Here is a 26,264-nt window from a genome sequence, read left to right on the forward strand (position 1 = left end):
ATGAACTCAAAAGGTTGTAAGATATTAAAAAAAAATTAGGAAAACGGTTGACCCCAAAGGCCATCCCTGCAACTTCCCGCTAATTCTATACTCAAAATTGCACGTATGACGTTTTTGAGCTCTTCGAGCTCAAAAATATAATGTCCGTATCATTTTGAGCTCACCGAGCTCAAAAGTCTTATTAAACTTTAATAAAACACTATTTTTTGAATATTCAAGTCGCAATAACTTTTGAATGAATGAACCGATTTTCACGCGGTTGGCGGCATTAGACTCAGTTTTCAAAGCCTCATAAAGAACTATTGAGATTAAGTTGATCAAACACAGAATTTCGAAGTAATTAAGAAAGAACACTTTTTAAGTTTTCTTTCGACAACGATAACTGACAAAGGAATCAACCGATTTTGACCGGGCTCCCTGGTTAAAAATATTGATTGAAAAGGATTGAAAATGATGAAATTAGAATACTTTTGAATAATTTCAATTCTTTTTCATGTATATATAGATATACAGTTCACATAGGGTGACTGATTCCCAATACTTTTCAATCAATATTTTTAATCAGGGCTGACAGCGATCGACCTGGTTTTTTGAGTTTAATAGCTGATTAGTTTTTGGAATTTATCCTAGGAGCTGTTTGAAATTATTCTAAAAAATCACATTTGGAAAATTTTTTTTTGGTAGTTTTTTTAAGATTTTTCAAAATTTACCGGGTCGAATCGGTCTAAATTGTCTTTAAAATCTAAGTTTAGTCAAGCCCCTTCGAATGGTAATAAATATATATATATATATATATATATATATATATATATATATATATATATATATATATATATATATATATATATATATATATATATATATATATATATATATATATATATATATATATAGGTGAGACGATAAATTTGATTTTCATAGAATTTTTTAACAGGAGCTTAGTTTGAGCATTTCCGCTGAAAATTCAAAATTTGGCCGGAAGTGCCAAATTGAATCTCCTGTTAAAAATTCTGTGAAAATCAAATAAATCCTCTCACCCCGAAATATCTCAGAAAATGCCTAAACACAGCTGCTGTTAAAAGCGGAACTCAAAATTCCAATTTTAAAAGGTTCTTCACGGAAGTTATATTTTGGCACACCCTAATATATATATATATATATATATACGAACATCATCGCGTAAACATTCAGTGAAGCTTCCTAGGAGCTCAAAACGTCATCATCCGTTCAAAACTCGACTTTCGAAAAACGGGCTAAAACCAATAACTTCCCGGTTTTCGAAAATTTTCAATTTTTTTAGCGGGAAGTTAAAAATTAAACTTAGTTACATCATTAACTACCTGTCCACAGGACAATAGCTCTGATAATACTTGAACGTTATGAAGTGTATTGCTTGTTGGACCAACTAACATGAGAACGAAAGCATAAGCTATCAATGCTTGGCGTCCACGTTTAGAAAAACATTGGAAAAATAGTAATAAAGTGATACATCTGAAGAATAAAAGCATTTTAATTTTAGGATTAAGAAAATTAGAAATTATAAGTTTTCTCAATTACCTAATTCGATAAGAAAAAGCTAAACTGATTGTCAATACTATTCCTAATAATGAGCAAAAGAAAGTCGCAGAAGATAGAGTAAACTTTGAATAGACCAGGAAGCATAAAAGAATGATAGTTAGTAAAACTCCACTTAGAAAACCAATAATGCTTTTGAAAATTTTGTTTTCAAAAGTGTCATTTAATGTTATCATGGAAACACTAAAAGCTAACAAGATTGCTAAATTGGTCACAGACTTCTGCAGTGTCTTATAAATTGTATTATTAGATCTATATTGTTATTATCATATCAATATTTTGATAATGGAACGAAGTGAATATTTCAATAATATACATACATGAGATTATAAATTTTTGTTTTCTGCAGAAAATTATGGTGAGTTTTTTTAACTTCATTTGTAGACATTGAATTAATTTTTTCCTGAAAATAAAAATTTTTTGATTTTTCTAATCTTGATGATTTCACCATAAATTTGAAGAAAGCCATTTTCAATGATGAGTAATAATTTTCTGATGGTTATAACTGCTCATTAGGTCAATTTTTGTTGTTTGATTTTCTTTTCTTGTAAAATATTATACGATGAAAATAAAAAAAAAGTTAGGTTAAATATGAATCGATGATAAACTTTTTTTGTATCAGTATCAAAGATGTAGTCTTTATTCTTTATCCTTTTATAATTAGTTTATCCTTTTATGATTAGTTTCCGAATTTATTTGGTCATCATGTTGAAGTAACATATGCATCACAAACTTTTAAATAACAACTTCAATTAACTGTTGAATTTGAATGTCAACTGTGATACACATAGTTAAATTCAGTAGGTGGCGCTACCTGTCATTGGATGTAATGCCTCTAGATGCATCCAGCAGGTGACTTTACCAGTCAGTGAAGTGCGAATTAAAATAATTTGGATTATTTTAAATTCTTATATTAATTTATAATTTAAATAGTGATGACTGTCCAAATTAGTAAGTTTAAGTTCTATGTTGTAGAATATTTATTATTTAGAGTATATTTTGTTTCAATAAGCTACTAGCTGTTACCCGCCCGCTCCGCTGGGCACTTAGAATTGTATTTAGAATTGAATAAAATTATATTTTTAGATCTAGACTTGAAATTTAATTGGAGTATTGTTTTGACTTGTACAGATTCTAAATTCCATCCGATTGGCCTGTACCTTTTATTCATGTGATTATTCTAGTTAATATTTATTGTAACTTTCAATGTGCAGTCCCTATAACATCCCCGTGGCTATCTTCCAAAAATGAATAATTATTGACATGAAGAAAAAAATATTTAAATTAGTTCTCCTCGAAGGCCATCTCTGTAATTTCCTGTTTCTCGAAAGATTTAATCAAATTTTATAGCTGTAGGAACTGTATTTAAAGAATATGAATTTTTTGACAATTATCACCCTTGTGGAAAAATTTCTCTGAAAAAACAGTGAAAAAATTTTTAAAAGTACAAATAATCGTTCAAAAAGTTTTTTATTTTCTTAAAAAGTCCAAAAAAGTCTTATTAAGTCGGAAAAACTCTTCACTCGACTTAGGAAATTTGATTTTTTGCAAGATTTTAGACTCTGCCAGAAGAGTTATTAAAACTTCCTGTAGGAAATTTGTGCGGCTACGTAAAGAGTTATTCTGAGTTTTTTATACCTCATAAAAGGTTGTGTAAAAAAATCGTGCGGCTGTCAAATGAATTATTCAGAGTTTTTCTGATTTATTAAAACTTTTTGTCGAAAATTTGTGCGGCTGCGTAAAGAGTTTTTCAGAGTTTTTTTTATACTTTTTCAAAATTTCTGTATAAATTTTGAGCGGCTGCGTAAAGAGTTATTCCGAGTTTTTTATACTTTTTAAAATACCGCAGATAATTACTATTGCTATTAAAAGAATTCTTCGCAATTTTCCTTATAGATTATTAGATAAAAACTTACGTGCTTGTGAAATAATTGAATTAAAGAAGATAAATAGTACAACTATTTTAAAGGGTAAGTACTGTTAAGGTATATGCTATAAAAAGAAATGATTGAAAACACATTTTTATTATTTTTTAAAATATATTTTTTAAAATATATTAAAATAAAAATTATTTAATTAAAATATAAAAAAAAAAATAATTCATCTCTTTAATAAAATTAAGAAAAAACTTTAACCATTATTCAAACTTAAAAAATTTTAAACTTTTGGCCTTTAAGGTAATCTTTTTTTTTTTTTTTTTTTTTTTTACTACCTATATAACGTTTCTATTATCAACTTACATAAGAATAAATTTTTAAATATTTTATATATTAAATACAAGCAATATTTCAGTTATATTAAATTTTATCATTAAGGTACTTTGTAACTATACCATTATTAGAGTCTTAATTTTTTCTTTGCTGACATTATTGCTCGACCTAAGTATGTATTGAGTTTTTTAAGCTCAATACGAATCCTTTCTTGCGAAAAATTTCGCGTTCTGATGAAGTCTTCGAAGTGATACGGCAACAATTCAACTTTCTTCGGCGTAAGAGGGTCTCGTTCACCTGTATTTTTTTGTTTTCTTACAACTCTTGTAGCCAACAGCTCTGATCTCCATAAAATTCATATTACAGCACAAAATTTATATTGAAAAGAATAATACCTTGCTAGTTCCAGGTGTGACATCAAATGTTACCTTCTTGGCTGCTAGTATTGGATTCTTATTTTCTTTTGCAAGCAAAAATTTTCCTTTGCCCATTTTGATAATTTTTGTAATATCATTGCCATCATGAAGGTTGTGATCATCGCCTTCGATATCTCCTATATCTTCTGCAGTTAATTCAGACAAATCCCTCTAAAAATGATTAAATTTATCAATATTTGAAAATGTCTTTTATAATTCACATAATTTATAAAAATGTTAATTATTTATCAGATGGAATGAAAATAGATTTATCATTGTATAATCTGCATTAACGAGCAAATTTGAAAAAAATATCATTGTCGAATTTCATTAAGTTTATTTTACTTCGAAATAGGCTAACAGAATGGGACATTTCATAAGGACTTCCGTAATAAAATTACTCAAGAGACAAACAATTAAACGAGTTTTGTTGGTAAATTAATAATGCTGCTATTTTTAACTTACTGATTCACTTTTTTTTTCCTTAATTAATATTTAAAATTGTTTAAAGAATAAATCTGTTATTTGAAATGATATTGCATTGAGCTTTTTAGCGATAAATTTCTTTCTGTTCATAACAGGTTAGTAGCTTATTGACATTTTTATTTTTAAGTAAACTCAAATAAAAAATTTCAAAGAGACGTTTTGAAAGACAAATTCGTTGGATTTAAAATAGTTAAAAAATTAAAAGTGTGTTTTATTCATTAATCTAAAGACAATTTACTATATGTATAAGATATTTCTAATAATTAAAATAGATCAAATACAAAATTCATATTACTACAAAAATACATTAAAAAAAAATAATACCTTTGTAGCTTTCGATATGGAATTAAGTTTTTTCTTGTTGATTTCTTTCGATTGATCCAAATTCTGTTTTGCCTCGGTGATTTTATTGCCATCATGCAACTTACAATTATTGTTTTCGTTATCTTCTTCTACGGGTTTGTAATCTGTCACTAAAGATTCCCCCTAAAAAAGATTAAATATGTCAATTCTAAATTTTCGAAAATTTCTTTTGTAATTCTCTTAATTAATGAAAAAAGTAGTGAAAACTTTTTTTTTTATCATCAGCGTTCAGATGATTTTTAAAGAAATTCACAAGCATGATATATCGTATAGTTTAATAATTATTATATCAACTTAAAACCAACAAGTAGAATGTATGTATTATTAACACCGCAAAAAATTCAAAGAGCAAATTATTTTGACATCTCATTGATCCTATTATTGACAGGTCTTTTATTACATACATACATACATACATATCTTGAGACAGAATGCATACACTCGTCTGTTAGTTAAATTTCTGATATTTTTTTTTTAGATGTTTATTTGAATTAAATAAATGAATTCATTAAAATTAATTTCAGAAAAAATGTTTAACATTCTGAATTTATACACATCTAATCATTTTATTTATTTTTTCCGGCAAAAAAATTATCGTGCTACTTATTTTGTTTTCTTCACTAACCAATTAATTAAACAAAATCACAATAATTTATTAAATCAACTTCAACTTTGTCGCTGTTAAACGTTCTATAAAATATATGTATTTTTACAATACAGTATTGTGTAGCTGAAGCTGTTAAGTTGAGGGCCAGTTTTTCAATCCGGGATAAAATTTTATCCGATGCCAATCTATGTATAAATTGGCATCGGATTAAATTTTATCTTGTATTGAAAAACTGGCCTTTAAAACTGAAAACTTAGTGATACATAGAATAGAAAGAATAATAAATATCAAAATTAAAGAATTATATTTCCTGAAAAAAATTTAGTTACTTATAAAATAGCAATACGAAAGAAAATTCAAACTAACACTTGAAAAGTTTTTTTCAATATTTCGAAATAAGTTTTTTAGCATAGACACAGTAGAAAAGAGAGAAATAATTAAATGCAAGTATTTTTTCTAACGCAAAAAATTAAAAATATTTATTCAACATAAATATAAATTTCACTTATTAATGTGACTAAGCAAGTGTGGGATAGAATTATGTAAAATATAATCGATGGACATTTTTAATGTAACGATTTTTATTTCATAAATGTTTAAACGATCCGGATAAGTTAAACGTAAAATCAGTTGAAATGAAGTATTAATTATAAAAAATAAAATTCTCGTCTCAAATACAAGTAATTGAAGCTAATTTAACTTTTTTTTGTAGTAAATTCTCAATCAATTTGTTCGTTAAAAAATGTTTTAAAGAATTTGTGTTTGAAAAAAATTGTTTTATTAAAATAAAAAATTATCTAATGATATTACTTAAACAAATTACTATTATGTTTTGAAAAACAATCGGAATTTAGTCAACATCAATATTTTTCTAATTATAAAATAATCAAATTGTTATAGATAAATTTTCAATTAGATATGCTTATAATAATTAAACAAAAATATGATCCATTTCAGACATTCGAGAAGAATTAGAAGATCCACAGTTACGTTTACGGATTCCAAAAATAAAAAATCCATCAGCACTCAAGTCATCAACTTCAGAGGATGAAGAAGTCGATCTGACAAAAATTAAAAGACGTCGACAAGTAAGTGTTCATAATTGCTTTGAGCATTTTAGTTCAGAAACAAAGACTTATGTATTAATTATCTATAGTTAACTTTTTTATTGATTATTATTATTATTATTATTTTGTTATTAAATGCTCAGGGGGGGTTATCCCCGGAGTCCGATTCTCCGAGGGCCCAGCCTGAGCTCCATCCGTTACTGCTGGACCACTCCGCACAACAAGGCGGTTAGTGATCACAGCAGGCCAAAGTCATTTCCCTTAAGAGACGGAGAGAACCAAGTAAAACAGCCTTCTGCATCCTAACTGCCAAGAACTCAGCTTTTGATGAGCAAGCTGGAACTTTGGCAAGTGAGGATACAAAAGACTGTTTCATCCCTCCAAGAACGCCAACAATCAGGACGACAAGCTTGACACGGTAACCTGGGTAAGTTTGCCAATTTCAAACGGGAGATCCTGATATATTTGTCTTTTGTGCTCTTCTTTGGCTGAGATGTTGTATTCATCCGGGGCCGAGAACTCAATGACATAAATGTCACGAGTGGCCTTGTCGAAGAGCACAATATCAGGTTTGGTGTGATCTATCCGCCGGGTTGTTACAAATGGCATGTTCCAATAAATTTTGCAACTGTCATTCTCAACAACCTGGGGAATATCTCCTGGCAGATAAGGCAGCAATGGTGTCACGTCAATACCGTAGCAATGACGAAGATAGTAGTACAGTACTCTCAAGGCAGCATTGTGACGCTGTATGTATGCACCTCTCGCCAGCACTGGACATGCCGACAAAAGGTGCATAAGCGTCTCCGGATGTTGTCTACACCTCCTACAGGAAGTGTCCGGTAGCTGCACCTGGAGCACCTTGCTACGGTATTCGAGAGTGTTGATAACACCATCTTGGCAGGCAAATATAAACCCTTCGGTCTCGGACATCAGGCCAGCTGACTTCAAGAAGGAGAATGTCAGCTGGGTGGACAAGCCATGGTCACGGACGTGTTTGGAATACACGCTGTGCATGGACTTGTCCATGTGTTCACCGAGGAGTTTTTTCTCCTCGGCTATCCTGACGACGCTCTTGAACTCCTTTTTCGGGAGTTCAATGAGAGCGTTTATTTCTCCGAGACCTAAGGTATTTGCCGCGTAGATTGCTGCCTTATACAAGAACGACCCCTTCCGCGCATTTTCATGACTATGAACAAATTGCATCAGGAAGTCGTCCTCGTCTGCTGTGAAATTGGCAACCTCGTATGTTAAACCCAGAACCAAACGATCGTGAAGCCGCTCCAAGCTCTGCAATCCTCTCCTCCGATGTTCCGGGAGAGGTACATCCTGGCGACTGATGAGTTAGGGTGCATGCTCTGATTCATATTGATGACTTTACGGGTTTCGATGTCGAGACCTTTCAACTCATTTCGAGGCCATTTCAGGGTCCCAAAAGAGTAAAGTAGGACCGGGACAGCGAGCATGTTAGTAGCTGAGACTTTGTTCTTGCCGGAAAGTTCTGATGACCAGATCTTCCGGAGTCTCCTAACATACTCGCTGCGAAGAGTTGTTCGGACTTCAGAGACGGCATGCATTTGCCGCTCTTCAATCCCTAGATATCTGTACAACTCTCCGGCGTCTAATTCTCTTCAGACGCTCCCATCCACTAATTCGACATCTCCACCCGTATCAGAGCACTTACCCTTCGCCAGGTGTACGACCGCACACTTGTCCAACCCAAAAGACATTCCGACATCTCGTGTGTACTCTGCTACGATGTTGAGGGCCGTTTGTAGATGATCTTTGTTGGCACTGTATATCTTTAGATCATCCATAAACAGTTGGTGAGTGATCGTGTATACTCGATCACTCGGTGGCCCCGCAGAGTACCCACGAGTTTGTCGGAGGGCAACAGATATTGGCAGCAGTGAGATGCAAAACAACAGAGGGCTCAGAGAATCTCCCTGAAAGATGCCTCTCTTGTACTGAACAGTTCCGGTTACGTGCAAGGCATTTCCACTTCCTATGTGAAAACGCGTTCGCCAGAGCTGCATCGTACGTTGTATGCATCCCACTGTTTGGCGATTGATTCCGAGGCATTTGAGCAGATAGAGAATCAACTCATGTGAAGTTGAGTCAAATGCCTTACGGTAGTCAATCCAGGCCATGGACAGGTTGCGTGGGTAGTAGATTGCATCTTGAATGACGCATCTATCTACCAACAAGTTGATCTTGCAACCTGACACGCCCTGTTTACTGCCACGTTGTTCGTATATCTGTTGCCACACAGGCTCTATCTCCCGCAAGATACGGTTATTTAAGATTTTTGTAAAAATCTTGTAAACCGCATTCAAGCAAGTGATAGGCCTGTAGTTCTTCGGGTCGGACAAGTCACCCTTTTTAGGGATGAGTACGGTTCGCCCTTCTACCAGCCAGTCTGGAATTGGTTCGTCGCCCTGAATGTATGATGTAAAAATCCGGGCCAGATGAGCATGTGTAGAAGAAAATTTCTTCCACCAGAAGATGTTTATGCCATCTGGACCCGGGCAGCCCAGTTCTTGCTGCCATTCAGGGCTTTACGAACCTCTTGCACACTGACTGCAGGGCTCTCTTCGGCGATATCCTGCCGTCGGTGTTCTCGACAGAATGCCTCGAAGTCGTGCAGAGCTGGAGTATCCGGGTTCACGTTTGGTTGATCTCCGTACAATTCACTCCAAAAGGCTTCCACTCGCTCAGATGATGGATAATTCTCGGGAACAGCGGTCTTAGGTGACAGAAAGCGTGAAGGGTTGGATCGAAACAAAGAGTTGTCGATCAACCGCTTCAGCCTTTTCTCTAGTGACTTTTGGAAGCCACCAGAGCCCGCAACCTGTTAAGAGAATCTTCTTTGATGACAAGAAGAGTACTCTTGTTCAGTGTGTGATGTCGCCTTCGAAGTTCTGCCGCCATGCGACGAACTTTTGGCGTGTACGGTCTTTGAGTACTAACATACTCTATCACACACTGAATGCGGGAGACTTGTTTCCGAGAAATGTCAATTTTGTGTCCAAGTTGAGCGATGCGCAGCTTCAACTTCGCCTCGAAGGAGAGAGAATGTCTTCTCTCTATCGGCAGAAGCGAAGCCGCGGCACCGTAGACAACTTGGTTGACAGTGAGCAGAGTGGAGTCCTCTTGAAGCTGTGTGGGGAGATCTTCGTTCACCGTGTCGAGCTGTTGTTTTGAGTGAGACATCTTTTTGGAGATGCTCACTTGTCGACCTGTAAAGAGGTTGTCGTTGTCCTCGGAGGAACGGTGCCGTTCTTGGTGTAGCGGTGCTGGAAATGAAGGCCGATTAGACAGCCTTCTATTTGGCAGCAGCGATCGTCGATTATGCCGAAGGTATGAGGCGTAATTACGCAGGTGTTTGGGCGTAAAATGTCTGTGCTCCGGATGCATGCCACACCAAAGTGTGTGCATCCGGGCCATATACCCTGATACCTCCGGCTCGCTGTTCTGCCAGCACACCAAGAGATCGGCGCGAAGCTCCTCCGTCCACTTAAACTTAATCCTATAAGCGCCGGGGTCGTCATAAGTCATCGGGTCCGGTGTGCTCCTCCCACCTGATGACTGGTCCTCATCCGAAGAGGACCGGTTGTGGGGAGCACTTCTGAGATTATACTGTTTTGGAACTCAGATATTACGGTGCAACGGGTAGTTGGCCCGTTGCTCCGGTTACGTTGTTAGCCTACAGACCAGATGTTGCGGTCTGCGTTTCCCGCGGTGCGCCACTAGGAGGCCACGTAACAAGCACCGCATAATTATTATTATTATTATTATTATTATTATTATTATTATTATTATTTAGAATAAAAAACAAAACATAGTTGCATCTAAAAAAACAGGGAATAGACGAAATTTTGAAAGCTTATCAGTTTAACAGTGAAATAAAAAACACAGTACATATTTATAATAAAGTAAACTATTTAAAAAATTTCTCATTTACAATAACACAATAGTTAGACTTTTTAACGAATATCATTCAAAATTTTTAAGGAAAAGATTAATGATAACAACATTGCTGATAGTTCAGATGAAACTGTGGATGCAGACAATGAAAACGTGGATAGAGAGATCAATGATGTAGGTAATGGTGAACAATTATCAGGAAATAAAAATTTGGTCCTGCAAGAGCAAATCAGCAATGGAAATAGCACAATTATTCCTGAGACATATGAGGTAAAAATTTATTTTACATTTTGGCAGGGATATGCGTTTAGAGAATGATAATTATACAAAAAGCCTTTCGTGTTAATGTTGCTCACAGGAATTGCATATTTTTTTTTTATTGTCCCAGATAAAAAATCTTCATATTTTAGATTTTTTAAATCAAATGATTTTGATTTTCCTCGAAATTTTTAATGACAAATTTTTTTCATTACTTTTTATAAATGTAAATATGAATATGCTACGGTAAAAGTCCCTATTATTGACAGGTCCTCTACTATTGATACTCTATTTAATTTTATTATTTCGTTATTAAAATCTGTTAATAATCACAATTGTTGATATTTCATGACAATTTTACATATTTAAAAAAAAATAGTTAAATCTAATTCCAAGGTATAAACTATTCACTGCAAAAAATTTCATTTATTGAAATAGGCCAAAACTGCTTATATGCTTGTAATTTCTTAAAAATATTGTTAAGAAAGACCTTATTTTCAAATCCAGATTTCTCAATATTTTTTTTAATGTAATTGCATTGTTTAAAATTATTTTAGATTATTTATAATCTAAATAACCATATAATCATTTATTTATACTTGATCGAGTTAAAATTAAATTTAAAATAGCGGATGTCAATGATAAGAATATTTGACTAGAAAAAATTGCTAAAAAAAAAAAATCTGGTAAAAAATATAGAAAAGCTAGAGCTTAAACGAATTTTAAAATAATAAAAATTATTAATACGTTTGCATTAGTTATTAAAAATGATATTATTATTAATATAAATTCAATTGTAATAAAAGACCTGTCAATAATAGGATCAATGAGATGTCAAAATAATTTGCTCTTTGAATTGTTTGCGGTGTTAATAATACATACATTCTACTTGTTGGTTTTAAGTTGATATAATAATTATTAAACTATACGATATATCATGCTTGTGAATTTCTTTAAAAATCATCTAAACGCTGATGATAAAAAAAAAAGTTTTCACTACTTTTTTCATTAATTAAGAGAATTACAAAAGAAATTTTCGAAAATTTAGAATTGACATATTTAATCTTTTTAGGGGAATCTTTAGTGACAGATTACAAACCCGTAGAAGAAGATAACGAAAACAATAATTGTAAGTTGCATGATGGCAATAAAATCACCGAGGCAAAACAGAATTTGGATCAATCGAAAGAAATCAACAAGAAAAAACTTAATTCCATATCGAAAGCTACAAAGGTATTATTTTTTTAATGTATTTTTGTAGTAATATGAATTTTGTATTTGATCTATTTTAATTATTAGAAATATCTTATACATATAGTAAATTGTCTTTAGATTAATGAATAAAACACACTTTTAATTTTTTAACTATTTTAAATCCAACGAATTTGTCTTTCAAAACGTCTCTTTGAAATTTTTTATTTGAGTTTACTTAAAAATAAAAATGTCAATAAGCTACTAACCTGTTATGAACAGAAAGAAATTTATCGCTAAAAAGCTCAATGCAATATCATTTCAAATAACAGATTTATTCTTTAAACAATTTTAAATATTAATTAAGGAAAAAAAAGTGAATCAGTAAGTTAAAAATAGCAGCATTATTAATTTACCAACAAAACTCGTTTAATTGTTTGTCTCTTGAGTAATTTTATTACGGAAGTCCTTATGAAATGTCCCATTCTGTTAGCCTATTTCGAAGTAAAATAAACTTAATGAAATTCGACAATGATATTTTTTCAAATTTGCTCGTTAATGCAGATTATACAATGATAAATCTATTTTCATTCCATCTGATAAATAATTAACATTTTTATAAATTATGTGAATTATAAAAGACATTTTCAAATATTGATAAATTTAATCATTTTTAGAGGGATTTGTCTGAATTAACTGCAGAAGATATAGGAGATATCGAAGGCGATGATCACAACCTTCATGATGGCAATGATATTACAAAAATTATCAAAATGGGCAAAGGAAAATTTTTGCTTGCAAAAGAAAATAAGAATCCAATACTAGCAGCCAAGAAGGTAACATTTGATGTCACACCTGGAACTAGCAAGGTATTATTCTTTTCAATATAAATTTTGTGCTGTAATATGAATTTTATGGAGATCAGAGCTGTTGGCTACAAGAGTTGTAAGAAAACAAAAAATACAGGTGAACGAGACCCTCTTACGCCGAAGAAAGTTGAATTGTTGCCGTATCACTTCGAAGACTTCATCAGAACGCGAAATTTTTCGCAAGAAAGGATTCGTATTGAGCTTAAAAACTCAATACATACTTAGGTCGAGCAATAATGTCAGCAAAGAAAAAATTAAGACTCTAATAATGGTATAGTTACAAAGTACCTTAATGATAAAATTTAATATAACTGAAATATTGCTTGTATTTAATATATAAAATATTTAAAAATTTATTCTTATGTAAGTTGATAATAGAAACGTTATATAGGTAGTAAAAAAAAAAAAAAAAAAAAGATTACCTTAAAGGCCAAAAGTTTAAAATTTTTTAAGTTTGAATAATGGTTAAAGTTTTTTCTTAATTTTATTAAAGAGATGAATTATTTTTTTTTTTATATTTTAATTAAATAATTTTTATTTTAATATATTTTAAAAAATATATTTTAAAAAATAATAAAAATGTGTTTTCAATCATTTCTTTTTATAGCATATACCTTAACAGTACTTACCCTTTAAAATAGTTGTACTATTTATCTTCTTTAATTCAATTATTTCACAAGCACGTAAGTTTTTATGTAATAATATATAAGGAAAATTGCGAAGAATTCTTTTAATAGCAATAGTAATTATCTGCGGTATTTTAAAAAGTATAAAAACTCGGAATAACTCTTTACGCAGCCGCTCAAAATTTATACAGAAATTTTGAAAAAGTATAAAAAAACTCTGAAAAACTCTTTACGCAGCCGCACAAATTTTCGACAAAAGTTTTAATAAATCAGAAAAACTCTGAATAATTCATTTGACAGCCGCACGATTTTTTTACACAACCTTTTATGAGGTATAAAAACTCAGAATAACTCTTTACGTAGCCGCACAAATTTCCTACAGGAAGTTTTAATAACTCTTCTGGCAGAGTCTAAAATCTTGCAAAAAATCAAACTTCCTAAGTCGAGTGAAGAGTTTTTCCGACTTAATAAGACTTTTTTGGACTTTTTAAGAAAATAAAAAACTTTTTGAACGATTATTTGTACTTTTAAAAATTTTTTCACTGTTTTTTCAGAGAAATTTTTCCACAAGGGCACTCCCGCATTCCTATATTGGGGAAGAATTTAGTAAGATCCTATTTAAGATGATTTTTACATTATAAATAAAAGCTTCCAACAAACCTTCAAGTCCATAGAAACTATTATTTTAAAATGAGAGATTTTTATTGCTAACGCCCCCGCAATACTTTTTGGGGTTAGAATTTGAGATAATCCATTATCAGCTGAACTTGACATTATCCACGAATATTCCAACTAAATTTTGAGACTGTAAACGTTACTGTTTGGAAATTAAAATTTCAGATATTAACACACTTACCCCCGCAATGCCTATCGGAAGTAGAATTTTTTGAAATCTGTTTTGAGATGATCTCCTCGTGAATAACAAAAGATTCGTACCAAATTTACAGCTATTAGAAGCTATATTTTAGAAATGATGATTTTTTATTGTTAACTTACCCCCGCGATCCTTATTAGGGGTGGTTCGTCGTAAAACCCGCTCAGATCATTTCTGTATCACATACAGAAAAAAGAAAACTTTCACCAAATTTGGCCACAATAGGATCTATAATTTGGAAATTATAAATTTTAATAGTTGACACCCACCTCTGCAAACCCCGCTGTAAGGTGAGCTATCGTAAAATTCGTTTGTATATTATTTCTATCCCTTGCAACCTTCACCTCACTCTGGAATCACTCTGTATTCAGAGTCAGAGTGAAATCATATTGAAACCAGTGTGGATCCAGAGTGGTTTTGTGCCTTTTTTCCAGAGTCAAATCACAGTGAATCCAGAGTGATCCCAGAGTGAATTCAGTGATCCCAGAGTGAATTCAGAGTAATCTCAGAGTGAATTCAGAGTAATCTCAGAGTGAATTCAAAATGAAACTAGAGTGTTTTCAGAATGTCGTGAAAATGTTTTCAACGTGGGTTTAGCGCTTTTCAGAGTAAATTCGAATAATTCTCAATTTTGTCCTTAGTATACCCTTGCAACCTTCACCTCACTCTGGAATCACTCTGTATTCAGAGTCAGAGTGAAATCATATTGAAACCAGTGTGGATCCAGAGTGGTTTTGTGCCTTTTTCCAGAGTCAAATCACAGTGAATCCAGAGTGATCCCAGAGTGAATTCAGTGATCCCAGAGTGAATTCAGTGATCCCAGAGTGAATTCAGAGTAATCTCAGAGTGAATTCAAAATGAAACTAGAGTGTTTTCAGAATGTCTTGAAAATGTTTTCAACGTGGGTTTAGCGCTTTTCAGTGTAAATTCGAATAATTCTCAATTATTTGTCCTTAGTATATTTATGATAACTTTAACACGAGTGTAGTGCATTGAGTTTTCATAATTTACCTAATTATATTAACAGTTAGACGACAAATGGTTAATGAATTGATAATCATATAGCATTTTTCAACTACATAATTAACAATCATTTCATTCTACAAAATAAGAGATAACAAATTTTGTAATTTGAAAATACTTTCAATTAGTTAAAGGTCTATTTTTATCTTTATTATATTAAATTATGAAGTCAACAGGTGAATTTAGTATTATACATTATTAATTGGTTCCCTATTTAAAAATTTTTAAATGTTATGAATTTTTGTATGACTTAAAAAGATTTTATTTTGAAAATACTAGAAATTCACATAGGGATCCGTTTGATCCCGGGAAAAAAATTATATATAATTCTATAGAACCATATATAATCTATATATAATTTCATATAATTTATATATAACTATATGTCTTTACATATGTTTGTTTTTAAGATTATATGTAATTATATAAAGCTATATATAATTGCAAATAATTTATATATAACTGTACATCACTACATACATTCGTTTTTAAGATTATATATAATTTTTATATAACTACATATAATTACATATAATTTATATATAACTATATGTCATTACATGTATTTGTTTTTAATATTTGATCGAGCTAAATTTTAAATTATTTTAATTTTAAATTATTAAAATTTAACCAATTAAATAATTGTCTTCGAATAAATTAATTTATTAATAGTTAATAAATCTTTCTATCAGTGTATATTGATAATTAATAATTTACAAACGAAATAAAAAATTTTGTTCATTACGCATTGATCATGAATTCGATTTGCATTACTTGTAGTTGTTAAAAACCCTGATATTCAAGTAATTCTCATCGGTAAACTGGTAAAGAATTAGTCTTTCAAGCGTCAGGTCCCAGATTCGATTCCCGAGCGTAACGGTTGTTTTTTATTCGATTCCACTCTGACTTTAGTCTGGGTTCACTCTGGTTCCACTTTAATTTAATTCTGAGTTCACTTTGATTCCACTCTGGCTTTAGTCTGGGTTCACTCTGGTTTCATGTTGGAAAATAGGCACAAAACCACTTTGGAACCATCATGATTCCATAACGTTTCCAGAATTTTTTCAGACTGATTTCAGAATGATTTGAAAGTCGCAAGGGTTAAGTCATGATACGGAGCTTCAATAGCACTTGTTGCTACGAACCATTCTTCAACATGAAAAGAAAACAATAAATAAGCAAACTTCTTGTAAAGCTAATAATTCTGAAGGGTTGACGTGAAATTGTTTTCTGAACATATAAATTTTTAAACTATAGATAGCTTTCGATAGCCAACGAGCATAGTGCATAGCACTAAATTTTAGTGCGGAGCTCTAAATTTTACACCTTTGTTTGGTACACCTCCTAAAAAAATGTAGCTCAACGTCAAAAGTTCATGATAGTCATCTCTTGAAGTTCGATTCTGTAAAAATGAAATGTAGTTAATATTAAAATATGAAAATTGTTTTCTCAGTGAGAGAAACAAAGCACAACTCAGCAATAATTATTTCCATTAGTAAAAAACTGTACAATATTTTTACCTGTAGATGATCTTCGATGAAGGGTAGTAGAGTACTTTTTTTTTCGTCCAGAATATCTTTAATTATAACATCTTCTGTACCGATGTCATATTTTAACTTGTCTATTTTTTCCCAATTACTTTTAAATCTGACAAAAATCGTTACATTAGGACTATTAGTACTTGGCCACGCTACTGCTGCTACATTTTTCAACATTATTTCAAAAATATGGTGCCTGCAGAATGTCTTTCGACTTTTTTCATTGGCTGATTTAAAAGTTCCGGAAGTAACTTACCGTCCCAGTGTACGATAAAATTTTGTGCAGTTTCCTGTATCCCGACTTTCAAATTCCCAGCAACTGTTTTTCTGAATTTTAATCGAGCATTGCGAATAGTCGTGTAACTGATATTATAATTGTCTATATCTAATCCAAGACTAGTAATGACAGCAGAAATAATATGCATTGCACTCCGATTACTGATTTTAGTGTGATCCAGTACTGCTACTAGAACTTCAGTCATAACATCAACCTTACGTTTCCTTATAGCTTGTGGAAACTCATCTTCGTAATCTGACAAAGATCGTTTTTCAGATTGATTTGATCATTGGCTACTTCCTTCATTAGACATTGAGAACTGCGATAATTTTTGACTCCCCTTGAGGAAAAATTTCTCTGAAATAACTGTAAAAAAATTTTAATAAGTACGAATAATAGTTCATAACGTTTTTTGTTTTCTTAAAAAGTCCGAAAAAGTCTTATTAAATCAGAAAAACTCTTTATTCGACTTAGAAAGTCCGGTTTTTACCAAGATTTCGGACTCTGCCAGAAAAGTCATTCAGAGTTATTAAAACTTCTTGTAGGAATCCTTGTGGAAATAATTCTCTGAAAAATCTCTTAAAAAGTCAAATTTCCCCTGCAAGTTGGGACTTTCCTAAAGGGTTATTAAAGATTTGATAAGACTTATTCAGTTTTCCAGTAAAAAGAAGAGAAAGTTTCGTTTCAAAAAATTTACTGGTCAGAATTGGAGAAAATTGAAAATTAAACTATTAAAAGAATTAATGCATGTTTTGTAAAGAATTTTTTTTTCGAATAATATTTTCATCACAAAAATATTTCGATAAACATATAATCGCTCATAGTTGAGCATGCCAAAACATCAACAGCAAATAAAGTGCATTTGCTGGTAAAGACAGATACTACTCAGAGAGTAAATCAAATCAATATTTAATTTGGACTATTGGGAATTCATCCACTTAGATACGTTACCTGACGGATGAAATATTAACTGCTCTAAGCAGGTCGAATTCAAACAGCTGATATCATATAACATGCCGAAGCTGTAGTTGAAAGTTACTAAAGTTATTTTTTGGAATATTACCTAATTAATTATCATATATAAGCTTAGTTACTATTAAAAGGTACCTTTAATTTTCACACTGTTAAAAAAAATTTGAATTATGGAGCTCATCGTTCTCTTCTTCGGTCAACTCTATTAGTTCATGAAGCACCAGTTCCGCATTTTTTTCTTATGTTTTTTACCAGGAGCCTCCAAAGTTTTTTGTCTTTAATTCAAAACAATCGTGCTCTCTCAAAGGTTTCGGATCATATTTTTCAAGTGCAGCTTTGTGAGGAGCACTCCAAACACATTTTTTGTCGGTGCAGGTGATTAGTTGCAGCTTTTCAACAGAATTTCTAAAAATATTAAAATATAATATTAACAATAGAGTGATATGAAATTTAATTTTTCTATGTGCGATAAATTTATTTATAAGCAAAAACTTAACCTGTTACAATACAGAAGTGTAGCCACCACGTGTTTACAGTCTTGACCTTCGCCAGCTTTGCACGAACATGACATTCCCATAACTTTTCCATCTAATCTGACGGCGAAAAATTGATATTAAAATAGTAATTTGAATATAGTTTATTAAAAAATTGGCTTATTCTGTCTTAGTATCAGCGTTAAGTGATTCTCGGATTAATCACTTAATACAACAAACAATGAGAAAATTATTTTGAGGTTAGGTACGCCATAAAGGGTCAAATTTGTCAACATAGACAATAGAGACGGTAATATCATGCTAATTAACTAGAGCAATGATAGAATATGCCATCTTGGGACTGCTTGCTGCAGTTTTTCAAAGAATGATTTCTACTTATGCAAAGTTGGCGTGAATAAAGTTGACAATGAAAAAACTTAAATTTTTTGCTAATTTAGGAATTTTGCTACAAAAAATTAAATAGTCTTCATTTTTATTTTTTTGGTAAACGACAGAAATGTTGAAAAATTGCAAGATCTATGTTATAATTTTATTCTTGTAGTTTTTTTATTAATTTGTATGTTGTTTTAATATTTATTATGAGTAAGAAATCATAATAATTTAAAAAAAATTTTTAGTGTAGGGAAATATGATGGTAATAAAGAGAAAAAATAAATCTACATAACACTATGAGTTAGTATTTATCAATTTCTTACGTTTTCCGGTATAAAAATGGCTGTAAATTCATTAAATATTGGTTGGATAACTTTTTTTTTATGACTCCCCTTGTGGAAATAATTCTCTGAAAAAACTCTTGACAAGTCTTTATAACTCTGAATAAGACTTTTCGAAATTCTTCACATCCCTAACTAAGTGAAGGAAAGACATAATAAGTCTTCAAAACTCTGCAATACTCTTCAAAAGTCAAATTTTCCCTGCAATTTCGGAATTTCTCAAAGAGTTACTAAGACTTGATAAGACTTGTTCAGTTTTACAGGAAAAGAAGAAAATATTTCTTTTCAAAAAAATTACTTATCAGAAATAAATAAAACTATAAAAAAGAATTAATGCATGTTTTAAAAAAATTTTTTTTAAATAATATTTTCATCACGAAAATACTTTGATGGGCATCGAATCACTCATAGTTGAGCAAGTCAAAACATCAACAGCAAATGAAGTGCACTTGCTGTTGGAAACAAATATTACTCAAACAGTAAATCCAATCGGTATTTAATTTGGACTATCAAATATTAAAGTCAACTTTCTAGGTAGGAAAGAATTTTCTAACCACATGCCACCTATTAGAAACTAAGAACACTCAAAGATTCTAACTGTAAATTCGTAAAGTAAAATATGTTAGGTATCAATTAATTCCAGCAGATAGCGTGTGGATAGAAAATTCTTTCCTACCTAGAAAGTTGACTTTAATATTTGATAGTCCAAATTAAATACCGATTGGATTTACTCTTTGAGTAGTATCTGTTTCCAACATCAAGTGCACTTCATTTGCTGTTGATGTTTTGACTTGCTCAACTATGAGTGATTCGATGCCCATCAAAGTATTTTCGTGATGAAAATATTATTTAAAAAAAATTTTTTTAAAACATGCATTAATTCTTTTTTATAGTTTTATTTAATTCTGATAAGTAATTTTTTTGAAAAGAAATATTTTCTTCTTTTTCTGTAAAACTGAACAAGTCTTAATAACTCTTTGAGAAATTCCGAAATTGCAGGGAAAATTTGACTTTTGAAGAGTATTGCAGAGATTTGAAGACTTATTAAGTCTTTCCTTTACTTAGTTAGGGATGTGAAGACTTTCGAAAAGTCATATTCAGAGTTATAAAGATTTTTCAAGAGTTTTTTCAGAGAATTATTTCCACAAGGGTCAGTCCTTTTTTTCTTTCTACCATTGGTGATTTGCTCGAAAAATTAAAAGAAATTATATTTTTTTCAAAAATTGTACTTTGACGACTCCTACCGGTGAACCAGTGCGAGTTACACAAAAAAACTTTAAGGCTTTTTTGAAAAGCGTGAAATTCCCCACAAGGTCCATTAAACCGATTTGCAATATTGTAAAAGCTGGCTAAGCATTAGATATTTGAAAAAAAAAAGATTTTTTTACGTGCATTTTAAATGGTAAAACTTTAAATTTTTATTGTAAGTAATTAAAATTTATATTAAGAGCTCAAACTTGGTAGGAATTTTTTTTTCTATATGTAGATTAATATTTTTCATGAGCATCGAAAAAAAAAAATTTGCGGAAATGAATCACCTTAATATATATATATATATATATATATATATATATATATATATATATATATATATATATATATATATATATATATTGTAACAGTTTTACCTGCTCAGGTTGGCCCCTAATCAATTTTTAAATTAACTAACAAAACTAACAACAATAAAAATTATCAGGGCGCCACCAGGATTATTAATCACGGTTCCTGGAACCGGTCCAGAGCTGAGAAAATCCTATCTTAGGGTAGAGAGAGTGGAGGAAGGTTGCTGTTAAATAATAAAAATTTAATTAACAAGATCGATCTATATTTATTAACAATAAAAATAAAACTTAACAGAGTTGGCTTAAAATTAGTTAACAAAATTTCATTCACACACACACTAACCACACTTAACAATATCTTAATCTCGACGAGCCCCTCCCGGCGTCTACCCGTCGATTTCTAACTTATTCTCAACGAGCCCCTCCCGGCGTCTACCCGTTGATTTCTAACACGTGCCCCTCCCGGCGTCTACACGTGACAGGCCCCTTTCGGCGTCTACCCGATTTCTAACTACTGTCACCCGCACAGAGACGAATCATATACTAGGATCGTTAACTCGGCTCACAGGAGTAACAGCCCAGCGACGAAACATAGGCCTAGATACTCCTGCAGCTTATACACACTTTACTACAGAACAACAGCCCAGCGACGAAACATAGCCCTAGATGTTCTGCAGCACACTCTCATAACCCACACCAGCTACAGCAGTAACGGTCCAGCGACGAAACATAGACCTAATCACTCTGCAACTCACACATAACCCACACTTGTCTCACACTCACACTACTAACTTGACTTTTATTAATTTTTACTTTATAAATTTTACTTTAATAAAATTGACTGTAACTAATTCTAATTAAATATTTTAGATCAATTATTCAATCATTAGTAAATTAATAAAACGACAAACAATATTCAATTACAACCAATTCTCAAATTCCAATTGTAAATTTTAATTCCGTTAAAATATTAGATGGATTATAATTCCTCAGTAACTTATAATCATGGTATTAACAATATACAATAACTATTTAAAACAAAAGGTCTTAATACCTTGAATTAACTTTTGATAATTAAATAAATCACAATATAAAATTCTCAATCACGTTCAAAATTATTAACACAAGTTTAATTAATGAATTCTGACTAAACTCTTACTGTGACAATTTTTGACTCAATTAACTAATTCCTAGGACTTAATGTCCACGCCGATAATTATCAAATTAGAGTAAAATTAATTTAATTAATTCACGGACTTAATCCCAAAATTATTAAATTCACACTTGATGGAATAATTTTATAATATAATATTCTCAATAAAAATTCCTAATATAATATACTTAATAATTTTCCAATCTATATTATCCTCAATTAATAATTTTCTTAATATATTTTTCGATCGGTATTGTTTTTCAATAATAAATTCTGACTATAATATTCTTAACAATTAATACTTAATAATTTTCCGATCTATCTTATTTTCAATAATAAATTCTAAATATAACAATCTTAGTAATTAATTCTTAATATAATATTATTGATAATTATCTACTCGTTTTATAAATTATGAAAAATTTGACAAACTCGAAATATTCAATTTTTATTTGCTAGAACATTCGCTAGCTAAGTTTTGCTTGACCTTGGGTATTGGAATTTACTGCGACACAAAAACTGACGCTTGGCCAAATTCCACGAATAAAAATTTGTCGATTTTTTTCAATGACAAAAATCAATCAATTTTACTAAGTTAATTATTATAAAAATAAATTTAACGAATTTTCAGATGTTAATTAATTGATTGATAATTTTTAGTTATTAAATTTTCCCGTAAGGTCAATTGAGAGATTTTCGGGTATAAGCCCCCATGAAAATCTCTAAATCCAAAACTAGCAAATGTTCCACAATTAATCTATTAATAAAAATTTTATATACGAGGAGAAGAGGAATGATAGACCGAGTACAAACCGCGGTCTATCTTCCGCCCACGGAATGAAATAAAGTACCTGAGTATTTGACTTAAATTCCTATTCACGATGTCTCTCCGATGTGGTGAATTCTCTGAGTACTCGTTGGTTGGTTTTCTTTCACTCCGGGGATCTGTCTTTACTTCCACTCCCGTTTTCCTATAACAGTAAAAATGTTAGAAATGTTGTCTTCAAACTTAAAAGACAATCTTGATAAATTTTCATCGCAGCGTTCCAAGATTCACGTGCGAATATATTAATTACCTGTTTTTCTGTTGAGTAGTGACCGGTGCGGTTGACTATCAAACCTCTTCTGATTTTGTCATTCTCCGACTCCCGAGCACTTACCCATTCCACCCCCCCTCTTAATTACTAAACGGAAGACCCCGAAGGTCGGGGCGCGCCAGTGCTGAGTCGACTAATTATCGATCTCTGGCGACTTCTCGATTTAGGGTAATTTACCCTGTTACAATATATATATATATATATATATATATATATATATATATATATATATATATATATATATATATATATATGGCTAATATATATTTGATTTGATTTGATTTTTGAATCACCCTAATATATATATTATATATGGCTCTTTACCGTAAGATGGACGGTGGTGTTTATTACTCAATAGGCCCTATAAGATGACTGAATAGTAATTACGGACAGTGTCTCGGATAGCTTAACTGGTAGAGCCTTTGGCACGTAACCAAACGATCCGGGTTTGATTCCTGGTCTGGGCTGTCCGAATTACTTTTTCAGTTACCGAAAATTCCTACTGAGGAAAGGTCCTCCCCTTCCTCCTTTATCCTTTATTTCCCCCAGTTCCCAAAAAATTTGTCTTTAATGACAAATTTAGCTATTATATATGGCTATATATTTGATTTGATTTGATTTTCATAGAATTTTTTAACTGGAGCTTAGTTAGGGCACTTCCGCTGAAAATTCAAATTTTCGCCGGAAGTGCCCAATTAAACCTTCTGCTAAAACATTCTATGAAAATAAAATCTATCGTCTTACCCCAAAATATCTTAGGAAAGGCCTAAACACAGCTGATTTCAAAAGCGGAACTGAAAATTCCAATTTTAAAAGGTCCATCAAGGAAGTTACATTTTGGCACACCCTAATATGTATATATATATATATATATATATATATATATATATATATATATATATATATATATATATATATATATCAGAGAGGCAGGAGTTATTGTTGGGGATTCGGTATTTTGTGATTCACTCATTTTTATTATTACAATTAATTAATATTCACAATTACAAAAAAGATCAATTATTACGAATGAGTAGATAAACTCGTACAAGGTTAAGTTAATTCAGGCCACAAACAATATTAATAATATCTTGCGATTGACCGAGACTTAGGAAATAACGAATTCGCGATCACCAGGACGTCCGTTCGATCTCGATCTCAAAGCAAGAATGTCTTTTCAAAAACTATTCTCAAATAGTCTGCCTGCTGCACATTTCTCTTTTCCTTATTAATTTTATGATACCCCTATCGTCCTGGGATCCCGACTACGTTGACAACCATGTGCCTACCTAGGCCTAAGCCTACCGCAATAAAACATTTTAGTTATATCTTATTTTACAAAATATTAAAGTAACCATACATTTCTTAAAATAACTAAAAAAATAGAAATATCCTAAAGAATATTCTCATCGCTTCGTCAGAAAATACTCCACTGTACTTTACTCTCCGACACGGCCATTCTGACAATCACACGCCCTCGGGTGTATCTAAAACATTGAGTTACAGTGGTATTTTAGTTTTTGATCTTGACTGACCTCGCTTATCATGAAACATTTTACAATAGGTAAACTACATAAGAAAATTTCAGAAGTCCTTTCCAGTAACAGAAATCCATTAATCATTTATTATACTAAGGAGTTAACGTATAGTACTCAAGAGATCGAAATCCGTCAATCATTATTCCTTATCATCCAGTCATCAAACATCATTTCATTTTTTCTCCACCAATAGACCTTTGCACTATCTCTAGGCTACCCTGTATGCCACATACAGTATCCCACACATCTTGTAGTTGCCACAACTACCTACCGTCATATCATCAGCTGCCCATCGCACCCTGATCAAACTAACATTAGCCACTAATTTAGTTTGCAGTTGCGACTACACACTGATGCATGTGCGTGATCAAAAATACAAAAACAATTCAGGTCCACGACCTACAGCCATCAGTGCGCCACGTCATTGGTGGTCTCTCTTTCTACCAAAGTCCCTATTTCAGGACCCGCATCAACAGTCTCTCCTGCACAATTTTCATTGTCCGAGCAGACATCCAACTCAATAGGAATATGATTCTCAGGCATTTCTCTCAACTTATCATGACTATACTTAAAACTCCTATTATAACTCAAAGATTTTAGTTTGTATCGATCATTATCAAGTAATTCTGTTACCACAAATGGACCTCTAAATTTTCTGTCAAGTTTCGTCTGATTATGTTCTTCATTTCTAATTAAAACATGATCTCCGATTTTAAATCTATTGACTTTAGCTTTATTTTTATCGAATCTAATTTTCTCATAATTAGCATTCTCTTCTATACTATCGATCGCTCGTTGTCTTACATTAGAGATATCAATTTCTTTTTCGTTGTCATCAACTAACAATCCATAAGGTCTTGCTTTCTTACCGATTAATAATTCTAACGCACTAGATTTGGTAACACGATTCAGGGTTGAATTTAAAGCTAACTGGACTTCACCAATGGCCTCTTGCCATGGGCGATTATTAGATTCAACAGTAGTGAACATATTTTTTAGCGTACTCATCACACGCTCTACTTGACCATTTGCCCGACTAGTACCTGTAGCTATTAAATGCAAAATAATATTTAAAGATTCACAAAAACCTTTAAAGTCTTTTCCAGTAAAACATCTACCTTGATCGGCAATCACACGAGCTGGGACTCCAAAAATAAATATTGCAGCCTTTAAAGCTTTGATAACACTATGACTGTCAATTTTGCGAGTATGATGTAAATAGACATATTTGGTAAAACCATCAACAATAACAATAACGTATTCTTTGGTATTATTTTTACCACTCAATTTACCTGTAATATCTATATGCACAGTATGCCAAGGTATGCGGGTCTTGGGGATGGGATGCAACTCAGCTTGAATTTTACCTGAGTGGGTTTTAGAGAGTTTACAAGTAATACAACTGTCAATAAATTTACGTACATATTT

At 31.6% G+C, this 26,264-nt stretch overlaps 1 protein-coding gene and 3 long non-coding RNA genes across 5 annotated transcripts; 1 reads left to right on the top strand and 3 right to left on the bottom strand.

The window, feature by feature from the left end:
• Positions 1 to 2,404: 2,404 nt before the first annotated feature.
• LOC141532049 (uncharacterized) lies at positions 2,405 to 13,449 on the top strand. The gene is made up of 7 exons (XM_074250207.1): positions 2,405 to 2,427; positions 3,373 to 3,545; positions 6,615 to 6,745; positions 10,739 to 10,921; positions 11,981 to 12,142; positions 12,778 to 12,969; positions 13,067 to 13,449. The coding sequence occupies exons 1-7, from the start codon at positions 2,405 to 2,407 to the stop codon at positions 13,244 to 13,246; spliced, it is 1,044 nt and encodes a 347-aa protein (XP_074106308.1). The 3' UTR covers positions 13,247 to 13,449.
• On the bottom strand, positions 3,710 to 5,907 carry LOC141532090 (uncharacterized). Its single transcript, XR_012480032.1, has 3 exons — positions 5,012 to 5,907; positions 4,181 to 4,372; positions 3,710 to 4,082 (listed from the first exon to the last, which is right to left on the bottom strand). It is a non-coding gene; the product is annotated as an uncharacterized LOC141532090 (long non-coding RNA).
• Positions 13,450 to 13,968: 519 nt separating the features above from the next.
• LOC141532078 (uncharacterized) lies at positions 13,969 to 15,165 on the bottom strand. 2 transcript variants are annotated; one of them, XR_012480022.1, is made up of 4 exons: positions 14,739 to 15,165; positions 14,452 to 14,643; positions 14,256 to 14,400; positions 13,969 to 14,181 (listed from the first exon to the last, which is right to left on the bottom strand). It is a non-coding gene; the product is annotated as an uncharacterized LOC141532078 (long non-coding RNA). The 2 variants fall into 2 exon arrangements; XR_012480021.1 differs by having other exon boundaries at positions 14,256 to 14,643.
• Positions 15,166 to 16,175: 1,010 nt separating this feature from the next.
• Positions 16,176 to 17,321, bottom strand: LOC141532079 (uncharacterized). Its single transcript, XR_012480023.1, has 3 exons — positions 17,287 to 17,321; positions 17,013 to 17,139; positions 16,176 to 16,894 (listed from the first exon to the last, which is right to left on the bottom strand). It is a non-coding gene; the product is annotated as an uncharacterized LOC141532079 (long non-coding RNA).
• Positions 17,322 to 26,264: the final 8,943 nt, after the last annotated feature.

The sequence above is a fragment of the Cotesia typhae genome, unplaced genomic scaffold, assembly GCF_013202065.1.
Source record: "Cotesia typhae breed Kobodo isofemale line unplaced genomic scaffold, CoteBio_Ctyphae contig_56, whole genome shotgun sequence".
NCBI classification, from domain to species: domain Eukaryota; kingdom Metazoa; phylum Arthropoda; class Insecta; order Hymenoptera; family Braconidae; genus Cotesia; species Cotesia typhae.